At 34.1% G+C, this 19,034-nt stretch overlaps 3 protein-coding genes across 5 annotated transcripts in view; all 3 read right to left on the reverse strand.

Moving 5' to 3' along the window:
* Positions 1–8,502: 8,502 nt before the first annotated feature.
* LOC125056547 (aspartate--tRNA ligase, mitochondrial) lies at positions 8,503–10,807 on the reverse strand. The gene has a single exon (XM_047659694.1). The coding sequence runs from the start codon at positions 10,666–10,668 to the stop codon at positions 8,830–8,832; it is 1,839 nt and encodes a 612-aa protein (XP_047515650.1). The 5' UTR covers positions 10,669–10,807; the 3' UTR covers positions 8,503–8,829.
* Positions 10,808–11,954: 1,147 nt separating this feature from the next.
* LOC125056548 (probable RNA-binding protein 46) lies at positions 11,955–14,797 on the reverse strand. 3 transcript variants are annotated; one of them, XM_047659695.1, is made up of 4 exons: positions 13,964–14,794; positions 13,219–13,691; positions 12,933–13,140; positions 11,955–12,566 (listed from the first exon to the last, which is right to left on the reverse strand). In XM_047659695.1, the coding sequence occupies exons 1-4, from the start codon at positions 14,618–14,620 to the stop codon at positions 12,402–12,404; spliced, it is 1,503 nt and encodes a 500-aa protein (XP_047515651.1). In that variant the 5' UTR covers positions 14,621–14,794; the 3' UTR covers positions 11,955–12,401. The 3 variants fall into 3 exon arrangements, with proteins under 3 accessions (XP_047515651.1, XP_047515653.1, XP_047515652.1); XM_047659697.1 differs by having other exon boundaries at positions 13,219–13,370; positions 13,964–14,785; XM_047659696.1 differs by having other exon boundaries at positions 12,390–12,553; positions 13,964–14,797.
* Positions 14,798–16,585: 1,788 nt separating this feature from the next.
* The window catches only part of LOC125056631 (vesicular glutamate transporter 1), a 43,139-nt gene continuing 40,690 nt past the window's right edge, over positions 16,586–19,034 (reverse strand). Inside the window, exon 11 of the mRNA XM_047659846.1 lies at positions 16,586–18,318. Coding sequence (XP_047515802.1) covers positions 18,115–18,318 — 204 coding nt within the window. The 3' untranslated portion in view covers positions 16,586–18,114. The remainder of the gene's footprint in view (positions 18,319–19,034) is intronic.

Here is a 19,034-nt window from a genome sequence, read left to right on the forward strand (position 1 = left end):
CATTGCGATACTCATATGCTGTCCTCGAAAAGCGCCAGCTCAGGGATGTAATACAATGCGCCTGCATGATTTAAATAGACTTTGCTCTTGTATGTAAGAAAATGAGTGAGTAAGACTTCCTACTCAGTCTCATCGTCTACTTCTCTCAGATACCATAACCACAGAATAAACAAAACTATCTTCTATCCTTTTCTCATATATATGTTTATTACTATAGGACGGGAAATAACCTTATGCCCTATACATCGTTATAGATACAAAGTCTTATTAATAAAACCACATCTTGAGGAAATTCGCAGAACGGGTTTTATCACGACAACAATATGTACTCAATTCGTGTGCTGTGTTTTTTATTCATCGTCTACATTACACAATCTTTGGAGGCTGGTAAGTTTTTCAACTACGCGGTAATCACCAAAATATCTTAATAACTAGTGACATTAAAGCCAGTGTTTTTTTTATTTATAATAATAGTCATAGAAGCTACGATATTCTTTACACATTGAAAGTTCTTGTCTCGAAATTTTACTTTATGTTGTCCCCAGGTAAGTCTCTATCCTGTGAATTTGAACCTCTGATACATAATGATATAAATCTTTAATTATATAAAAATAATAATCGTAGCTGTTATTGAATCAATTCCTGACATATTAATTATTGTTTCGGGTTAGAGAGAACATAAATGTTCTCAAAGGTGAATCGGCCACGGCATGTTATCTTTATTAAGATTTGTTATGTATGTTAACAAAACAATTGTAAACTGCGTGTTATACCTCATCTCCTCCATATTGACAGATACATATTTATTAACTTGGCTCATATAATCATAATATCATAAAAATGTATAATTATTAAACATGAATTTTTAAACACACATCGACACAGTTTTAATATTTTAAACTCAAAATCACTCTCACTTTTTTAAGTGTTTCTTTTAAACGCCTTTTTGTTTCTCATTATTATAACAAGGAATACCCTGTTTCTTTACATATAATAGACATTATATAGTGTTTGGCGGAGTACCCTTACACTGTACCGGTACCCTGTACCTACCGATACATGATCACTGTGACTTTAATGTTAATTTTGTATTGCGATAATATCAGCACTCGGATATCTGGAATAATAATTATTAAAAACAAACTATAAAATAGTGTTACTAAGGAAACCAGTTATAGTTGTATTGGGGTTGGGTTATATTTTCGTGCATTTTTATTATACATATTTATCTTATATGTAGTTACACACTTCATTCATTCACTCACTGAATCACTCACTCACACATTTGCACCCACACACTTACTCATACACTAACATACACCTACACGCTCACCCGCACTCAGGCGTGTTGAAAACAGTTGAAAAATCAAAACAAAAATATATAAATAATTTAAAGGAATTTATAATTAAGTTTCTTATGGAAGAGCTGGGAACCCTGACACAGGTTTTTTTGAAGTGAAACTTCTTTAGAATCGTTGTGATTTCAAACCGGATGCAACGGAAAAAGCGACAGTAAAAAGAGACAGACACATAAATTAATAGGATTTGACGTGGGAGAGAGTGAGAAAGCGACAGTAAAAAGAGACAGACACATAAATTAATAGGATTTGGCGTGGGAGAGAGTGAGATAGGAGGCATTATACAGTGTATAAACTTTAAATTAGTGTGTATTTGAACATTTTCTGAAATACTTATGTTGGATCTTGTGAATTTATTTCAAACTTTTATTATTTTAGTTTTTACCAAATTAAAGATTGATATTAAAGTTATAAATAAAAATTTAAGATTAAAATATATATTTTTTTAAAGAAAAGATCCTACATTTAGATAGAGAAAAAGTCTAATTTACATATTTTAATTATAAAAACTTTGTTTTTGAAGGTTTCACTTCTACCACGTGTGAAATGGACACATGATGTTTTTTTTACTTAAAAGGGTTCCCAAATCTTACACATTGTAATGCATATGTACTGATAATAAATAAACACATTTTTATTTTTCAGATCCAATGCGTTGTTACCGGGCTAACGAAATTTTGGACTGCGTACTTCCATGTCCACCGGAAAAGACTTGTAGGAATCGTGAAATTATGTTCAACTGCCTGGATGTCATCCAGCCTTGTAGACCTCAGTGTGTTTGCAAACCTGGTTTTTATAGAAATTCCAATGGCGAATGCGTAACGGACGAACAATGTAGTATGTATATATATTTTCTTCCAACACACAAATATAAAGTATTTACAATATTATTAACCTACATAGTAGTAATAATAATAATAGAAAATTAAAACAAATTTGGTTATTGTTGCCTTTACTGCTGTCATTTCCTCGCTCAACGAATAAGTATCGCAATAGCGAGGAAAGCACCAGCTCAAGGTTCACTGGTACTATCTACCAGGCGCCAATAATATAATAAAGCTTTAATTAGCGCCTGTGCACGGTCCAAGAGTCTCTACTCCAAAGGGAAAAAAATCAAAGTTTGAGGATAGACTCTATTATGTAAATTAAATAAATGTATTTAATAAATTTTGCTTTAAAACATTCCTGAAGTTATATTTAAATGTCTAAAACTCACGTAAACCAAAGATAAATACTAACTCTGTTTTTAGTTGCTGATAAAAATTTGATGGACATATTTCCTATACACATTTTTTTTAATGTAATAGATGTTAAGTGATGAGCCCATGGATACTCACTTTGCCCGAAGGCTTACAAGTGCGTAGCCGGCCTTTTAAGAATTGGTACGCTCTTTTCTTGAAGGACCCTAAATCGAATTGGTTCGGAAATACTATAGAGGCCGTATTATCGTCAGCCTTTCAGTGACAAACTTTGATTTGAAGTCGATTTTTAAATTCCTTTTAATTTATAGCCAAATGTCCCGGAAAACACGAATTTTTCTCATGCGGTTCAGCGTGCGACACAGAGTGCGCCACATTAAATGAAAGGTGTCCAATTTTGAACATCAAATGCAACGAGAAATGTTATTGTGAAAAAGGATATGCTAGGGATGAAGATAGAAAATGTATACTAATTACAGAATGTCCTCCGAAACCATAAATCTTAAAAATAAAAGAATAATTCAAAAAATTAAGTGATAACTTATTAGTTTATAACAGCTCGTCGTTCTTAGAAAAAGTAGAAAAAGTTTTTTCTATATGCCCAATTTTCACTTGCTTCTACGGTAAATGCAACATGACAAAATATGCATTTCTAAACCCAAAAATCTACATGTCAGGCACAGAAGGCTGTTCACCGAGTCTTATTATTTAAACAATACAACATAGTGTATGTACCTGAAGAAGTCAATGTATAATTGAATGAGCAATTATGTAATAAATTTGTTGATAATAAATCTTATTTCATTTAACACCTATTATTTTACAATATTTTATTAGTCTAAGTCTAATATCACAATACCACTTATTATTATTGCTGTCACCAGCAACTTTACTGAAAATTAGGGTTGCTGGTGCAAGATTTTTTTTTGTTGGAATCTCCACCCCTAAATTACTAATTTTTTTTTTAATGCAAAAATACATAAAAACCCTAATTTTTCACCCCTCTACGATCAACCTACCTATTTCTAAATCTATTTTTTATTATTTTTATATAACTCAAAAAAAATCCTTTTTTTTTTTTTTTTTTTTTTTTTTTTTTTTTTTTTTTAATGAAGCGCATCGTACAATCAGTCTTCTGACTATGAGCAGATGAGTTGTAGGATGGTTTGCGGGTGGAGATATTCCTCATTAGGAATATCTACCATAATAATATTAGCTCAGTCAATGCGGCTGAGCTCCAAGGTTCTTCGTCTTTTGAGTCGGTTTATATACTCCGGTAGGGTGAGTTGAACAGCTAGGTGGTTAGGATGATATTCCAGCCTAGTCTTGTACTTCTGAGCGTATACTTTTATTTCCTCCTTGACTGTAGGTATGCCTAGGTGTTCATGTACTTCAGCGTTTCTTATGAACCAAGGCGAGTTGCTTATTTGTTTAAGGATGTAGTTTTGTGTTCTTTGAATTTTAGTTTTGTTAGAGTCACATGTAGCTCCCCACAATTGTATCCCGTAGGTCCACACCGGTTTTATAACAGAATTGTAGATAAGGAGTTTGTTGTCGATGGACAATTTCGAGTTTCTACCCAGTAACCAGTACAGCCTCTTATATTTAATGTTGATCTCACGCCGTTTTGTTTCGATGTGTTTTTGCCATGTCAATCTACGGTCCAAGTGCAGTCCAAGATATTTAACTGTGTCACTCTGAGGCAGTTCCTTTCCTCCTAGATTTACAGGGGGGCATGTCTTTCTTCGCAGTGTGAATGTCACCTGTACTGATTTGCTAGTGTTCACCCTAATTCTCCACCTATCGAACCAGTTGCTTATTTCATCTAGGCTTCGCTGCAGCTTTAACGTGGCTTCTTCGGGTTGTTTACTTGAAGCTAGGATTGCCGTATCGTCTGCATAGGTTGCAATGTTGACTTCAGAGGTACGCGGTAGATCTGAGGTATATATGGTGTACAGCACTGGGCCAAGTACAGAGCCTTGAGGTACCCCTGCAAGTATATCATGAAAACCTGATGTACAATCCATCTCTTTCACTTGGAATATTCTATCGGTGATATAAGACTCTAGGATTCCATAGAAAGTATGAGGCAGAAGTGACTTGATCTTGCATAAGAGCCCCTTGTGCCATACGCGATCGAATGCTTGTTGAACGTCCAGAAAAGCTGAGGAGCAGTACTCTTTTAGCTCAAGGCTATTGCTTATGAATTTACACACCCTGTGAGTTTGTTCGATAGTGCCATGTTGTGCTCTAAACCCGAATTGGTGATCTGGAATTATAGAATTTTCATGAATAGCTTGCGAGAGCCGTCGTAGTAGTACCTTCTCCAGTACTTTAGAGACGATCGGGAGAAGACTTATAGGTCGGTAAGATGAGACGTCATGTGGCGATTTTCCGGGCTTATGGACCATAATCACCTGAGAGACCTTCCATAGCGCTGGAAAGTATCCAACACTTATAATCCGGTTGAATAGGGTCGTCAAGTAAGTTATAGCCTTACGAGGTAATTCGGAGAGAACCTTTTTGTCAATGAGGTCAAAACCTGGTGCCTTCCTATTCTCCATTTGTAGTATGGTTCTTTGTACCTCCCTTGGTGTTACTATCTTCAAGGGCAAATGCAATTGGAAATCCTGCTGGAGAATGTCATCTATTTCTGCCTCATCCGACCCAGGAGTGGCTTCATTTGGAACAAATACTTTAGCCAGATGGTCAGCAAAAGCATTTGCTTTTTCTAGTTTAGATCTAGCCCACTTGTTTCTATCTAGTCTTATAGGTGGTTTAGGGTTTGTGGGTTGATTCAGATTTTTGCATGCCTTCCAGAGAGAGTAGTCGGTGTCTGTTGTAGCTGTTAACAACATCAGGTTTTCCTCAATAGTAGCATCTAGTTTTTCTTTTATAGCCTGTTTAAGGTGTTTAGCGTAGCGGTTTAGTGCTGTTTTATCATCGGGATGACGACTATTATGCCACACTCTACGTAATCTTCTCTTCTCTAGGATCATGTCATGAATTTCGTGGGGTACAGAAAGCTGTCTGGTCTTTTTCTGAGCCATTCCCTCAGAACTCCTCCAGCATGCGTCCTGCACCACCCTCGTAAATGCCAAGACTGCACTATCTATTTCCTCCTTACTCTTTAGTGAAATCCGTAATTGTAGGGCGTCCTCTACGAGGTCACGAAACATTTGCCAATTTGTTCTCCTGTTATACAGTTTTGGTTTCCGTTGGCACTCCAGAATATTGGTACTAATAGTTAATATCACCGGGATGTGAGCTGAAGAACCATCGAGAAAGCCATCAATGTGATAAAACAGTCGTGAGAGACCCTTCATTAAAAAGAAGTCCAGGACATCAGGCAATCTTCCAGGGTCGCTTGGCCAGTGAGTTGGCTCGGGGGTGGAGATTGTTGTTAAGTGGTTTTTATCAACGCATTTTTTAAGTTCTCTACCACGCGTGGTAATCAATCTCGACCCCCACTGCAGATGCTTTGAATTCCAATCTCCACCTGCTATGAAGCGTGGACCCAGACTGTTAATATATGTGGTGAAGTGTTCCTCAGTTATAACGTGCTTTGGAGGACAATAAACCGAGGAGATACAGAAATTCCCATTTTCATCCTGGATATTTATTGAGGTGGCTTGAATGGATTCCGATCGAAATTGTGGAAGTTCATAGTGTTCAATGGAGGATCTAATTATAATAGCTGTGCCTCCATGTGCAGTGCCATCGGGATGATTTGTTGTGTACACATTGTAGTTTTGTACATGTATTTGGCTGTTGGATGTAAGGTGCGCCTCAGAAATAAGCAAGGCATCCAGATTATGCATTTTTAACAGGATTTCAGCTTCATTTTTCTTAGGCGATAGACCATCTATGTTCCATGTAGCAATTTTGAGTTTATTCATTTTTATGGTAATTTGTTAACTAGTGTAGTCAAGAGCCCCAGAATGGTGCTCATTTGTTGTAGGATTGTATCAATTTTTTGTGATTGTTTTATAAATATTTCCTCAATTCTATTATTCAGTGATTGTTGACTGGCTTCTGGTACAGATTGTTGGTTTGTACCTTGGACTAAATGATTACTTTTAGCCACTTCATTATATCCCTTAGGCGTATTTATTGTGGGTGGGTTCGGGGGTTGGTTTGTAGGTTGGGGGTTTGGGCTTATACCACTATTGGGAGAGCTTGACGTAGGAGCTTTTCTTGCGCTTAGAGACGAGCGCTGTGTTTTTCTGGCTAGAATTTCTTTATATACCTCGCAACCTTTATAATTCGCAGGGTGAGGGCCGAGACATAGGGCACATTTTGCTGGGGTACTGCGGTCCACTTTAGGACAATCTTTGGTTAAGTGTGATTCAGCGCATTTGAGGCATCGACCTGGTCTCATGCAGTAGTTTTTGGTGTGACCATACTGCTGGCATCTTTGACACTGTACTATAGTGGTCCTCTTTTTTGGGTCTTCTATAGTAACAATTTGGTGGAAAATATGTCTGATTTCCTTGGCTGCTTTATTATGCTGACTAGGTTGCAGGTTTACAAAAAAAGTTGAGGTAGGTTTTTTATCAGGCCCAAATCTGGCATTGATAATCTCTCCAACTACTATGTTTCCCGTTTTCTCAAATTCAGCTTTTATAACATGAAGTGGAGTAGTGTGGTGCAAGTTTCTTACTACCAGTCTGTAGTTTCTGTCTTCTTTTCGATTGAATGTATGGCCAATGAGACCCTTCTCTCTTACAGCTGTAATAAGTTTTTTGTAAACATCTATGTCTTCACTCATAATTCTTATTTGTGTTTTGTTTACTATCTTAAACTTGAATGTGGTTCTTTCAGTTGCAGATTCGAGAAATTCCGTCAGTTTATTGACATCTTGGATTCCATATAGTATGATTGGAGGTGGATTGCTGGGCTTCTTTCCTTTGGTTTGGGTAGGTTCTTCAACGAGAGTTAGTCCATCGAACATGTTCGAAGTAGCTACACTTTCGGGGGACTGGTTTGAGAGTTTCCTTTTTTTATTCGGCTTTCTATTTACTGGAGCCGTTTGCCATTCAGGCAAGTTGGTGTCGCAGGCTACTTCTTGAGAGCTTTGTGGTTCCTTCTCCTCATTTCTGGTAGGCAGTAAACTCCCAACCGATACACTTCTCTGTCTTATAAACAGGCTTGGATGGAAGGCTTGTTGTACATATTTCTTACTTTGACCAGTAGCATTCACTGTCACGGGGGCCTGGGTACCCACCCTCGTGGAGTCTTCGGTAGCCAATTTCACACTTTCAGCTACCTCCATTCTGCATCTTGATGAATTAAACTAGTTAATATTAATTTTAATTAATAATGCAAAATTTGCGGGTAGATTCAAAAGTGTTCACTTTAATGTTCGACTAAGATCTTGCGTTTAGACGTATTACAATAGATTATTTTAATAACTTTATAACGAACTCGTAGTATACAATCACTGATTACAAGATTATGAGCAATTACACACGCAATTCTATAATAAAAGTTTATTGTTGACGGACGCGACGCGACGTTGTTCGCGCGAGTTGTAAGACAAAAAAAATCCTAGAAATAATATACTTACATCGCAAAACAACGTTTGCCGGGACAGCTAGTATATTGTATATTAATTTCTCTATATGACCAATTTAAATAGATAGGTTTACAAAATAAATAAATAAAGTAAAATAAATAAGATACAGAAACGACCAATTCTCAATGACTAATTCGACTCCATATTAATTTATTAGCAGTTAATATATTATGTAGTTGATAAAATTAACTAGTACTTAATCTTTCACAGTGACAGCAACTTATTGTTACAACAACAATACAAACAACTATAAATATAAATAAGGGAAAGACATTCTGTAAGTGGAGTATCCATATTACTCAAAACTTATTTTTATTCTCATTTTAGGTTAAGTAGTTTATATATTTATGCCAGGTAAAAAATAATACAGGTTTTTGATTAAGTTTATTATCAAAACGTATATATAAAAATAAATATGTATATTATTTTAAGTACTAATACTTTGTCAACTTTATTACATTAATAGTGCCTGAAAAGGCCTTAATCGGTTTAAAGTTTCATATTATTACTTATTTCTATATTAAAAAAATATTTACATCAATATAACATATCTGTAATTGTTGTTAGTAGAAATTGATTGTGATATAATTTGACAAATAAATGTTTGGTAGACATTATAGGCAAAATATTTATGCAAGATTTAAAAAATAAGACTTTCTGATTAAGTTTATGATGTAAAAATAAAATAAATTTCTTATTTTAAGTGGTAATACTTTCTGTCATCTTCACTTATTACATTAGGAGCGCCTGATAGTGGATCCTTGCCATCATGGGATTTTGGAAAAGCAATTACATCTCTTATTGACTCTGCATTACAACCAATGGAAACTAATCGATCAATCCCAAGAGCTATTCCTCCATGAGGTGGACATCCACTCCTTAAAGCATCTAAGAAATGGCTCAGTTTACTTGAGTCTATTTTTAAAATCTTTAGAATTTTTTCTTGTAACCTTGCATTATGAATTCTAATTGATCCCCCTCCAACTTCATTTCCATTTAGAACTAAATCATAAGCCAAAGATCTAACATTTTCAGGATCTGTATCTAGTAGATGCACATCATCAGGATGTGGAGCGGTAAAGGGATGGTGACATGTCTCCAAGCCATTTTCGCCTTTAATAAACAAAGGAAAGTCAATCACCCACAATGGTTTCATTGTATTGTCTACATGTAATAATTGCTTAGATTCCAGTAAGGGCGCAAGAAACTGGCGAATTTCACCTAAACATAAACATACATTTTCTTCTTCTCCAACTGCTAGAATTCCTGCATTTTCAACACCTATTAAATTTTTTATCTTACTAGTAACTTCATTACCAAACTCTTTCATCAAATGTTCGTCCAAAACAACTTTCACACTGTATTTCTTTTGTAAATCTTTTACCTTCTCTTTATATTTAGCAGTTAATTTACCCAATTTGTTTGAAAATGGAATGGCATAGACAGTATGATTTTCATTAAATAGGTAAGAGATATTTTTTAATCTTAAATCATATGTTACATTTGGCTTGTCACTACCATAGTTTTCAATAGCTTCCTTATAAGTCATTCTATGGAATGGAGGTTTTGGTAAGTCTTTAATGAATGTTTCATATAATAAATTTTCAATCATAGCTAAAATTCCATCTAATGTTGTGAAGGATAACTCAATATCAAGTTGGGTGAACTCTGGCTGCCTATCAGGTCTTGTACTTTCATCTCTGTAACATCTTGCCACTTGAAAGTATCTATCAATACCACCAGACATTAACATTTGTTTAAACTGTTGTGGGCTTTGAACCAATGAATAAAATAAACCAGAATGATGGGTAGGCACAATAAATTCTCGTGCACCTCCTGGAGTCCGGCAAAACAAAGTGGGTGTTTCAACTTCACAAAAGTTATGCCTTTCAATGAGAAAACGTCGCATATTATGCAACATTAGCGATCTCTGTCTCAAGTTAAACTGCATTTCTGGAAACCTTAAGTCAATGTAGCGATGTTGAAGCCTAAGCTGTTCTTTAGGCTTCTGGTACTGACGTAAATTAAAAGGTAGTTTCTCAACATGATTTAAAATTTCTATCTTTTCTATAGATACTTCAATTTCTCCAGTTTTCATGTTAGGGTTTGAAGTATTTTCGGGCCGAGGAACAACTGTTCCATATATTTTTACAATGGTTTCAAGTGGAATATCAGTTACACTAGTATTAGAATCATTTATTGTACATTGTGTAAGTCCATAGGAATCTCTTAGAAGAAGAAACTTTGATAAGCGTATAAATTGAACCCAACCACATAAAATAACCTTTTCGCCTTTATTAGAAGGCCGTAATTCGCCGCAAGTATGCGTTCTATAAGTGAACGAGCAGCTTTCCTGAGTTTTATCTATTAAGTCTGGTTTCGTATCGTAACGGCCAATACATAAAAACCTGCAACTAGTATGTTTAACATTGAAATCAATGTTTAAGGTTGCAGGCACTTTTCGAAGGAATACAGAGGACCGTTCTCTATAAAAAAATGACTTAACAACACTAGTAACTTTTCTTCGATACATTATTTATATTACGTAAGTCCAGTGCCCATACTCCGCCGTCTCAGTACCTCTATTTTTGGAAACTTACAATTTTATCTTTTTATTCGTGATATACGCGATTGTTTGATTCAAGTTTGTTTTGATAATTTGATTATTTTGACTAATCGTAATTGGTTCAAATTTAAGCACAGATTACTTAATAATATACTCTTTTTAGTTTTAAGGGAGACAGACACAACCACAGAAAAATCTCCGAGGAACTATAGGTTATAAATCATTGTCAATTGTCATATTTTGTTATTATTACATACATAATAGCCAATAACGAATGAGAGGATCAACAAAAAAATAGGGTCAATTCAGGGATGATCGATATTGACATGGATGTTCGATATTTATCGAAAAACGTACATCGATGATTTTTGCATGATTAATTGACGAAGAAATAAAATACTGTGAAATGGTTCGAAATTGATTAAGAGCAGAACAAATTATTACGTATTCCGATATTTTATATCAAAATCTGACGAATGTGACCGTCAGGTTGGCCGACCAAATTTGATATCGCAATCAACCTACTTATACGCCATATTTCTCTACCTATTTGATACTATTTGCTACCTCTGCATTAAAGCACATAATAAACAAATAAAGTGGCCAGCCATTTTAACGTCAATTTGGCTGACCACTATCATTTAATTGGGGTCTAAGAATCTTTGAGTGATAGCGTTTTTATACATATATTTTCTTCCTGAGCAAACAAACTTTAAAATAAGTCTCACAAGCCTATAATTTTGCTCAATCAAAGTTTGTTGTAGAAAATATGTATAAAAACGCTTTCACTCAAAAATTCTTAGAACCCAATTAAATGATAGTGGTCAGCCAACCTGACGTCAGAATGGCTGGCCACTTTATTTGTTTATTATGTTCTTTAATGCAGAGGTAGCAAATAGTATCAAATAGGTAGAGAAATATGGCGTATAGTTTGGTTGCGATATTAAATTTGGTCAGCCAACCTGACGGTTACTGACAAATTAATAAAAAAAACAAACAAATAATATATTCATTGTAGATTAATAGTAAAAAAAAAATGTCTCACAACCATCTTCTGCAATTCAAAAATTTCTATGTTATAAAATTAAAATGTCTAAATAGTTCATGCTGTTTTCTAATCATAAAATGTTTAGAAAACTTATTAATTTATAAACTATATTTTTATTAACCAAAGAAACGGTGGTGTGCTTTAAATCTGAGAATGACAACTTTCGTCGTTATAGGGGTCGAAATTCAAGAATAAAACTATAGCATTATGGTTATATTTTTATTATAGAAAAAGTCATTTCCTTCACTCTGGATATACTCAAGTATAAACACAAGGAAGGAAGTTTCAGAGGTAGCTTTACATAAGTAAATAATGCCTCTATGTACAACATATTATAACATTTTGAAATGTCTACACCAAGTCAAAACTAAATGAAAAAGTCAAAGGAACTTACATTAATATTCTATTAAACTCTTAGTAATTAAAGGTAAACTTTCAAAAATCAACAAGTTGCATGTTTCAATGGCAACACTAAAAACAATTCATACAATTGCTTAAAACGGTTTAAGATTTCAAACATAGCAACTATTATAGGAAATACAAATTATTACATCAATAATAAATTGAGATTTCGAATTAATTAAACATTAGTCAAAAATATCTTGAAAACGAATAATAAAAGCACAGCTATTTATTAAAACAGTTTTCAAGTCTACCATGTAGCGGGAACTGTTACTGGTATAGGTGGTGGTGGTAGTGTGGGATAATACGGAGGCAGAGAGCAGTCCCAAGGCCCGATGTAGGTTTGAGGCAGCGACTGCAGTATTGGACGGTAGACTCGATTATCAGTCACTTGAAGGAGATCTACACCAAGTTGCTAAAATTTAATACATCACAACAAGTAGTAATTGTTACACCAACCCTCAATAAAGTCTAACATTAGCACTATGTCAAAAACATCTGAATCTTAACCCATAAACATGTTTGTTTCAAACAATAAAACCAGACTATTGAAATTATAAAAAATATCAAATGGCATGTAAAAGACACGCAATTGTTGTGTATGTTCAAGATATTGGCGACTTTTATTTTGAGAATTAAATATGCAAGAATCAAGGACTTCCCAAGATACTGTGAAACTCTTAAAAGGCCGGAAACACTGATGAGCCTTCTAGTAATACAATTGTCCATGGCTGACAGTGTCATAACATTAGGTGTGCCTCTATATAAGACAAATCCTTACCTTAAATGATTGTAAAGCTATAGCAGCAGCATAGGCCCGAGCTTGTTGCAATGTTAAACATGGAACCGAGTAAAGCGGGCCCAAAGATCTGGGAGGATGGAACAATGGACCTCCGACATGGGGCAGTTCCAATGCACATACATAATTTTCTTTTCCATTGGCATCAAAATATGAATGGAACTTGTAGGTAGGGCGAGCCCACATATATCTGTAATGAAAAACAATTTTATTAAATTTCTGCCTTTCCTTTCGCATAGAAGTCAATTAACCAATTTGTCAAGTGTACCTGCTGCAAGTAGATTCAAGGTTAGCTGGTGCAGTCATGAAGTCTTCTTGCATACACGGGGTACATTGAACTGGGGAACAACAATCTGGTGCATAGCTGGAACCGATTCCTTCATCTTTTGGGCAACTTGCGTATTCGTTCTTCTCGAGGTGCTGTTTATAAAGCAATAGGGTTTGAGATAAGTTAAGATTGGTATTAAACTTCGCATTGCCGCGCCTAAGCTTCTGTATGCGATAGAGATCACTATCCACCGGCTTAGCCCATTTTATTTCAACGTGGCTTCCGTCAATAATCACATTTCGTAATTTCTTAAAAGCTTCTACGGCGTCATTGCGCTCGTAGAAATGAATGAACGCGTAATCACAAATTTTCTTGACTTTTTCTATTTTCTTATCGATTGCAGCTTCGATAGCCGCCTTTATTGTGTCGGGTGCAGTTCGAATTTTTAAATTACGGGCATATAACACTTTAACCTGTAATAATAGTTTTATTAGCGTTATTTTTAAAACCTCGACGTATCGCCATTTTCTCGTATTTATGAAAAATACCGACGTACTTTCTTTCGTTTACTAGTTACGAATACTACATAACAAAGTTGAAAGTCAAACTATTATATTTCGATGAAAGATTGTCCTGCTATGATTTATAAAATAATTAGTGGGTACCTACAAGTTTAGAAATAAATAAAAGCGCAACAAATGCACTGCGATAGTTAGGAAATTAAAACAAAATAAGCTTAACTTACCCGGCTCATTTCTTCGTCTTCTACCTCTGGTTCAGGCTCTGCCCAGTCCACCATGATATCTCTGTTCCAAATTCGGACACATCCCGGGACCAGCACTCGTCGGGCCATAGCTGCTGCGCGATGGGAAACAAACTCGACAAAAGCATATCCTCTGTTTTGGTTTCGATTAAAACAGTTCTTATACATTATGACCCGGACCATTCCGGGTACACGATTACTTAACTCCTTGAAAACCTCCTCTTTCGTAGCATCCTTCGGAATATTTCCTATGTAAAGACGGCAGTTATCCACGGACTCTACAACTCCAATATGCCTTCGTGGCCTTATCTCATAGTTGGCCAACTTTTTGATGGCAGCAACCGCTTCTGCTCTGGTAGCGTAGGTCACGAAGGCGTATCCTCTATTGGATCCAGAAAAATCCATCATAAGACGTAACTCATAGATTTTCCCGACCTTGGAAAAGATGGGCACCAGCTCGTCTTCAAATACATCGCGCGGTAATTTACCAACAAATACTTCGCAGCCTCGTGGCGGTGGAGGTCCAACCCAATCTGGCGGAGGGCCGAATATTCTCTGGCCATTTTTCTGGACTATTGGGTATCCAGTTTTCTCCATCACTTGTAATAAATTCACGGAATAATTGTTAGGACTCTGCATCGTCAATCACTAAGAATAAAACAACGCGACAGTTATAACTTCTAAATCAAACTAAAACCTAAACAAAAATGAGCGGTTGGTTAAGAGGCGGCTTCTTTTTAAAGCCTTTGAGTTTTGCCGACAAAGTGTACCGCACGGGGCTCACAGCCCGACAAAAATAGTTTTTAATCGTTTACTTACTTTTAGATCATTCTAAAACTTTATTTCTTCAGTAATATAAAATTTTCTAATATTAAATATTTTTTTTGAATATCTTGATAATTATAAAGTAAAAATTTTGAATATTGCATGTTATACTATAATAATACGGAAAATAAAGAACTTAGTTGCACGGAACACAAATGTGTTAACTGTACGAGTCTTTTAAAAATTAAGCAAGTTAGGTATAATATAAGAATTTTATGATTATACGGTATACCTAATTGTATATTTAGTTATTACATATTATAGAAAAATCAAGAGATCGTTATTAGTTTTTCTAAAGATATCCATAGATGTCTCTATTCAAAATAAAGACTTCGCACTTTTTAAACTTTAGGTTTCGTTTTTTGTTTTATAATAGTCAATACAAAATGCTTTTTATTGTATACTAGTGTTGGCCTAGTGGCTGATTACCAATGGACTTTCTCCTACGCATCTAATACATAGGAAATCTGACGCCATCACCCATTTATTACATTTTATACGGGACATCGGATATGTATTTTAAATTAATTTAAATAACCATACTAATTTAAAATTTGTTATTGGTTTTCAGTAACGGAATTGCACTAATTTATTATGTAATAAAATCGAGTTAATGAACTTTCATTTGACTTTGAAGCATAATATTTAAAAAAATTCTTTCACTTATTGCAAATTAGGACTATTTTATATTAACAAGCGTTTTTTTAATTATCCCATTGTTACTTGGTAACAATATATATGAAAATATTGTTTTCAGTTGAAGCTTAGGCAAGGCAGACCGTACTTCACACTGAGATAGTACGGTCTCGGGCAGCGATATTTATTTTAGTATTTGGTATAAGCTGATCACTTACTTGTCTATGAAACAGATGGAATCTGAGGCCAAGCCTGTAAAATAGGCCTGTTACTGCACTGGGACTGGAGTAAAGCATTTTAAAAATGAAATGTCAGTGATGTCATTAAAATCAATTTAATTTCGTGATATTTTCACAGAACTGGGGGCAAACTGGCAGGAGGCTCATCTGATGTTAAGTGATACCGCCGCCCATGGATACTATGCAAGAGGGCTCGCAAGTGCGTTGCCGGCCTTTTAAGAATTGGTATGCTCTTTTCGTGCTTTCCAAAGACTTACCGCTATTTAAATTTTGCTAATATGTTAAGGGGTTATATAAATAAATAAAAAATGGTTTTTATATTTTATAATCACAGTTAAAAATCAAATATACAAACATGAGAATAACATATAATTCTTATTTACACTTAGAAAAACATATTCCTTATGCGAGGCATAAATAAAACGAAACATTCATATGACGCGATTTTTTTATATGTTGGAATTAGCTAATTAATTTTTATGTGTCAATAGATGGTAGAAAACACAAGTAAATAAAAAATTAGTGTAGTTAAGATAAAAATTTTATGCAATACAAGCATATGTAGGCATCGCAAGCGAACCGCAATCACATAGACAATGATTCATTTTACATATTTCTATATTCTGGTATATGAAAATGATTTATAAGTTTACGGAGTTTTTGAAGTTATACTTCTTTAGGCGCGTTATGAAAAATTGATGAGAGTGAAATTTTACGATGCGCGCGCACCGAGACACAAAATTAACAGAATGAAGTTGCCCACGGAAGACGCTACGGCATTGGACATAATTTAATAACAACATTCGAAAAATAATAGAATTTATGTTACACTTAATGTAAGAGAATAATAATAAATATTTATTTATTTAATTTTTCAAATGTTTAAACTTTATTGACTATAATGACTCCTTTTCCAGTCTTTGATTATTTAATTGTAATTAATTATTTGCATGCAATCAAAAACTATTTTTAATAATGCCAAAGAAGTATAACTTCCTACGCGCGTACATAAGCACCCTTTTTTTATCAAGACGTCTATTGGGTCCGTTCGTTCTAGTATAAAATGTATACAGACAAATATAAATGTCAGGTGGAAGCAAAGTCTCTATACATAGAAATCACTGGTAATAAAATGTATTAACAATTAAAGGACAATTAACTGATGGATTATACATTACTCAAACTGTATAATTCCGAAGCTTTTCATTATACAGTTTTAAGACATACTATTAATAATATTTTAACATCGCAAAGCTAAAAATAATTGTGTAATAATTTGAGCAATTAAAAAAATTGTTTTCTCTTAATTAGGAAAAAAAATATAAAACAATGTTGACTTTCATAAAGTAAACAAAAAAGTTTTAAAACATTTAATAGTAAAATTAAGTTTATGCTACAGACATTTTTCTGTGTCTGTTTTGATTTATCAAAATCAGCATTTTGTGCCAAATTTTCGAGGGAATCAAACCCTTAGAACGACATAATCAGTATATAAAAACTCTTGAACATTCGCATAGCAGAGCAAAAGTTATTTATAGATCAAATAAATGAGTTAAGAATATAGTTGGTAACACTGTTGTCAAATTTTATAAACGATTTCGTCCAATTGACTTGTATCCAGATGTAACAAAAAATACCCAAACACATTTATCTGACCATAATTTAAAAAAAAATCGGTAAGATCAAATTACTATTTCTATGAAGGTCTTAAGGTGAGATTCAGAAACTAGACTTGTCAAAATCCAATATATTTTTGACGTCCGGGAGTCATACTTAAGTGTATACCCTAAGACTAGACATTGTTAATAAGTTGACCTTTAGACCTTTATTCAGGGCGTCCCAAAGGGCATGAAGGGAAAGTAAAATGATTAATTTTACGCTGTTCCTTTCTTTTATAACTATGTTGCTTAAGAAGAGTTATTAGTTTTTGGGCATTTTTTCGATTGGCACCATAAAAGTAGGAGTGTTTTTTTTTACATTTAAGTCAGTTCGATTCCCAGACGAGGCAAGTAATTTTTAGAAAATATTTGAATTCAAAATTACTAATTTTAAAAATAACAAGAGCCTTATTTTATATTTAAGTTACTTTCCTTTCATGTCCCAAAAATTTAGGACGCCCTGTATAAGTTGCAACTGTCAAACTTCATACAAAAAAATGGTTTGACAACTCTTGAAACTAGATTCAAGTTTGACGTTTTAAAACGGTCTGTTTTTAATTTGTCAAAAAGTACAATTTGATCTAAAAAGATAACATACCAAGATCTTAAACGGACAATTAAAATAGTCTTTTTTATTCCCATTATGTACACCAAGATCTCTTGGATTTTTTAATAATACCATCGGTACTTAGTTTAAAACGGACAATTTTTAAAGTCCGTTCTTGTAATACAATACAATTATTAATTTCTCAATTACCTAAACGGACAATTAGTCTTAAATCTCCGAATTATCTAAAGCCTTATTGTCGACGCCCCTCGCTGTGGTGACGGATGCTGCGTCTGTATCGAAACTCGCGTCATTATCGAACTCCACGACCCACGGTTGTCTCTCCGCTGAGCAGAAAATGTAGTAAACTATTGCACCGATTAGATAGATAGCGCTCGATATGAAGAAAACTATCCGCCATTGTTCTGCAGTCTGGAAATGTTGAAATTGGTCAATAGATGGCGTTAATAATTATTTTTATAGTATCAATTAAAATAATTTTTAAATTTGGAACACGTTTTAAATATTTTTATTACTCGCCATAGTTAGTAGTAAAATTAGTTTTAAATTTGGAACGCGTTTGAAAAAATAATATGTCGACTTGAATTTTAATAGGCTATAATATTATTATCAGTAAAACTATTAATTTTGAATTTGGAATGCGTTTCGAATATCAACAAATATATTATATAGATCGGTTATCGAAAGCTGGCGCGTTCACAGTACTCACACTAATGCAATTTCACTATTCAGTATGTTTAAAAGTATTACTTTTTTGCAAAGCTATATATTTTAGTCTACTCTGGTTTTAGTAAGGTTGGGTGGGTTGTAAATAAATAAAAATGTGTCAAATACATATAAATATTATGTGCATACGAGGGTGACAGACACAACACAAGCACAAAGTGTAAATGTGTTGAAGCCGCCAGCTTTAGATAACATACCTATACAGTGAAATTGAGTCACCAGCATAAAAAAAATAAAAATTATAATTATTTATCTAAATGCCTATATTCTGTGTGTCCCTTTAAATATTAAAATACATACATCTAAATATAATCTAATCAGAATTCAAATATATTACATACTTAGACACCAATTAACATTGAATACAATTAGCAGCTAATATGTGACAAAATAATAATAAA

Source organism: Pieris napi, chromosome 15 (assembly GCF_905475465.1).
Source record: "Pieris napi chromosome 15, ilPieNapi1.2, whole genome shotgun sequence".
Taxonomy (NCBI): domain Eukaryota; kingdom Metazoa; phylum Arthropoda; class Insecta; order Lepidoptera; family Pieridae; genus Pieris; species Pieris napi.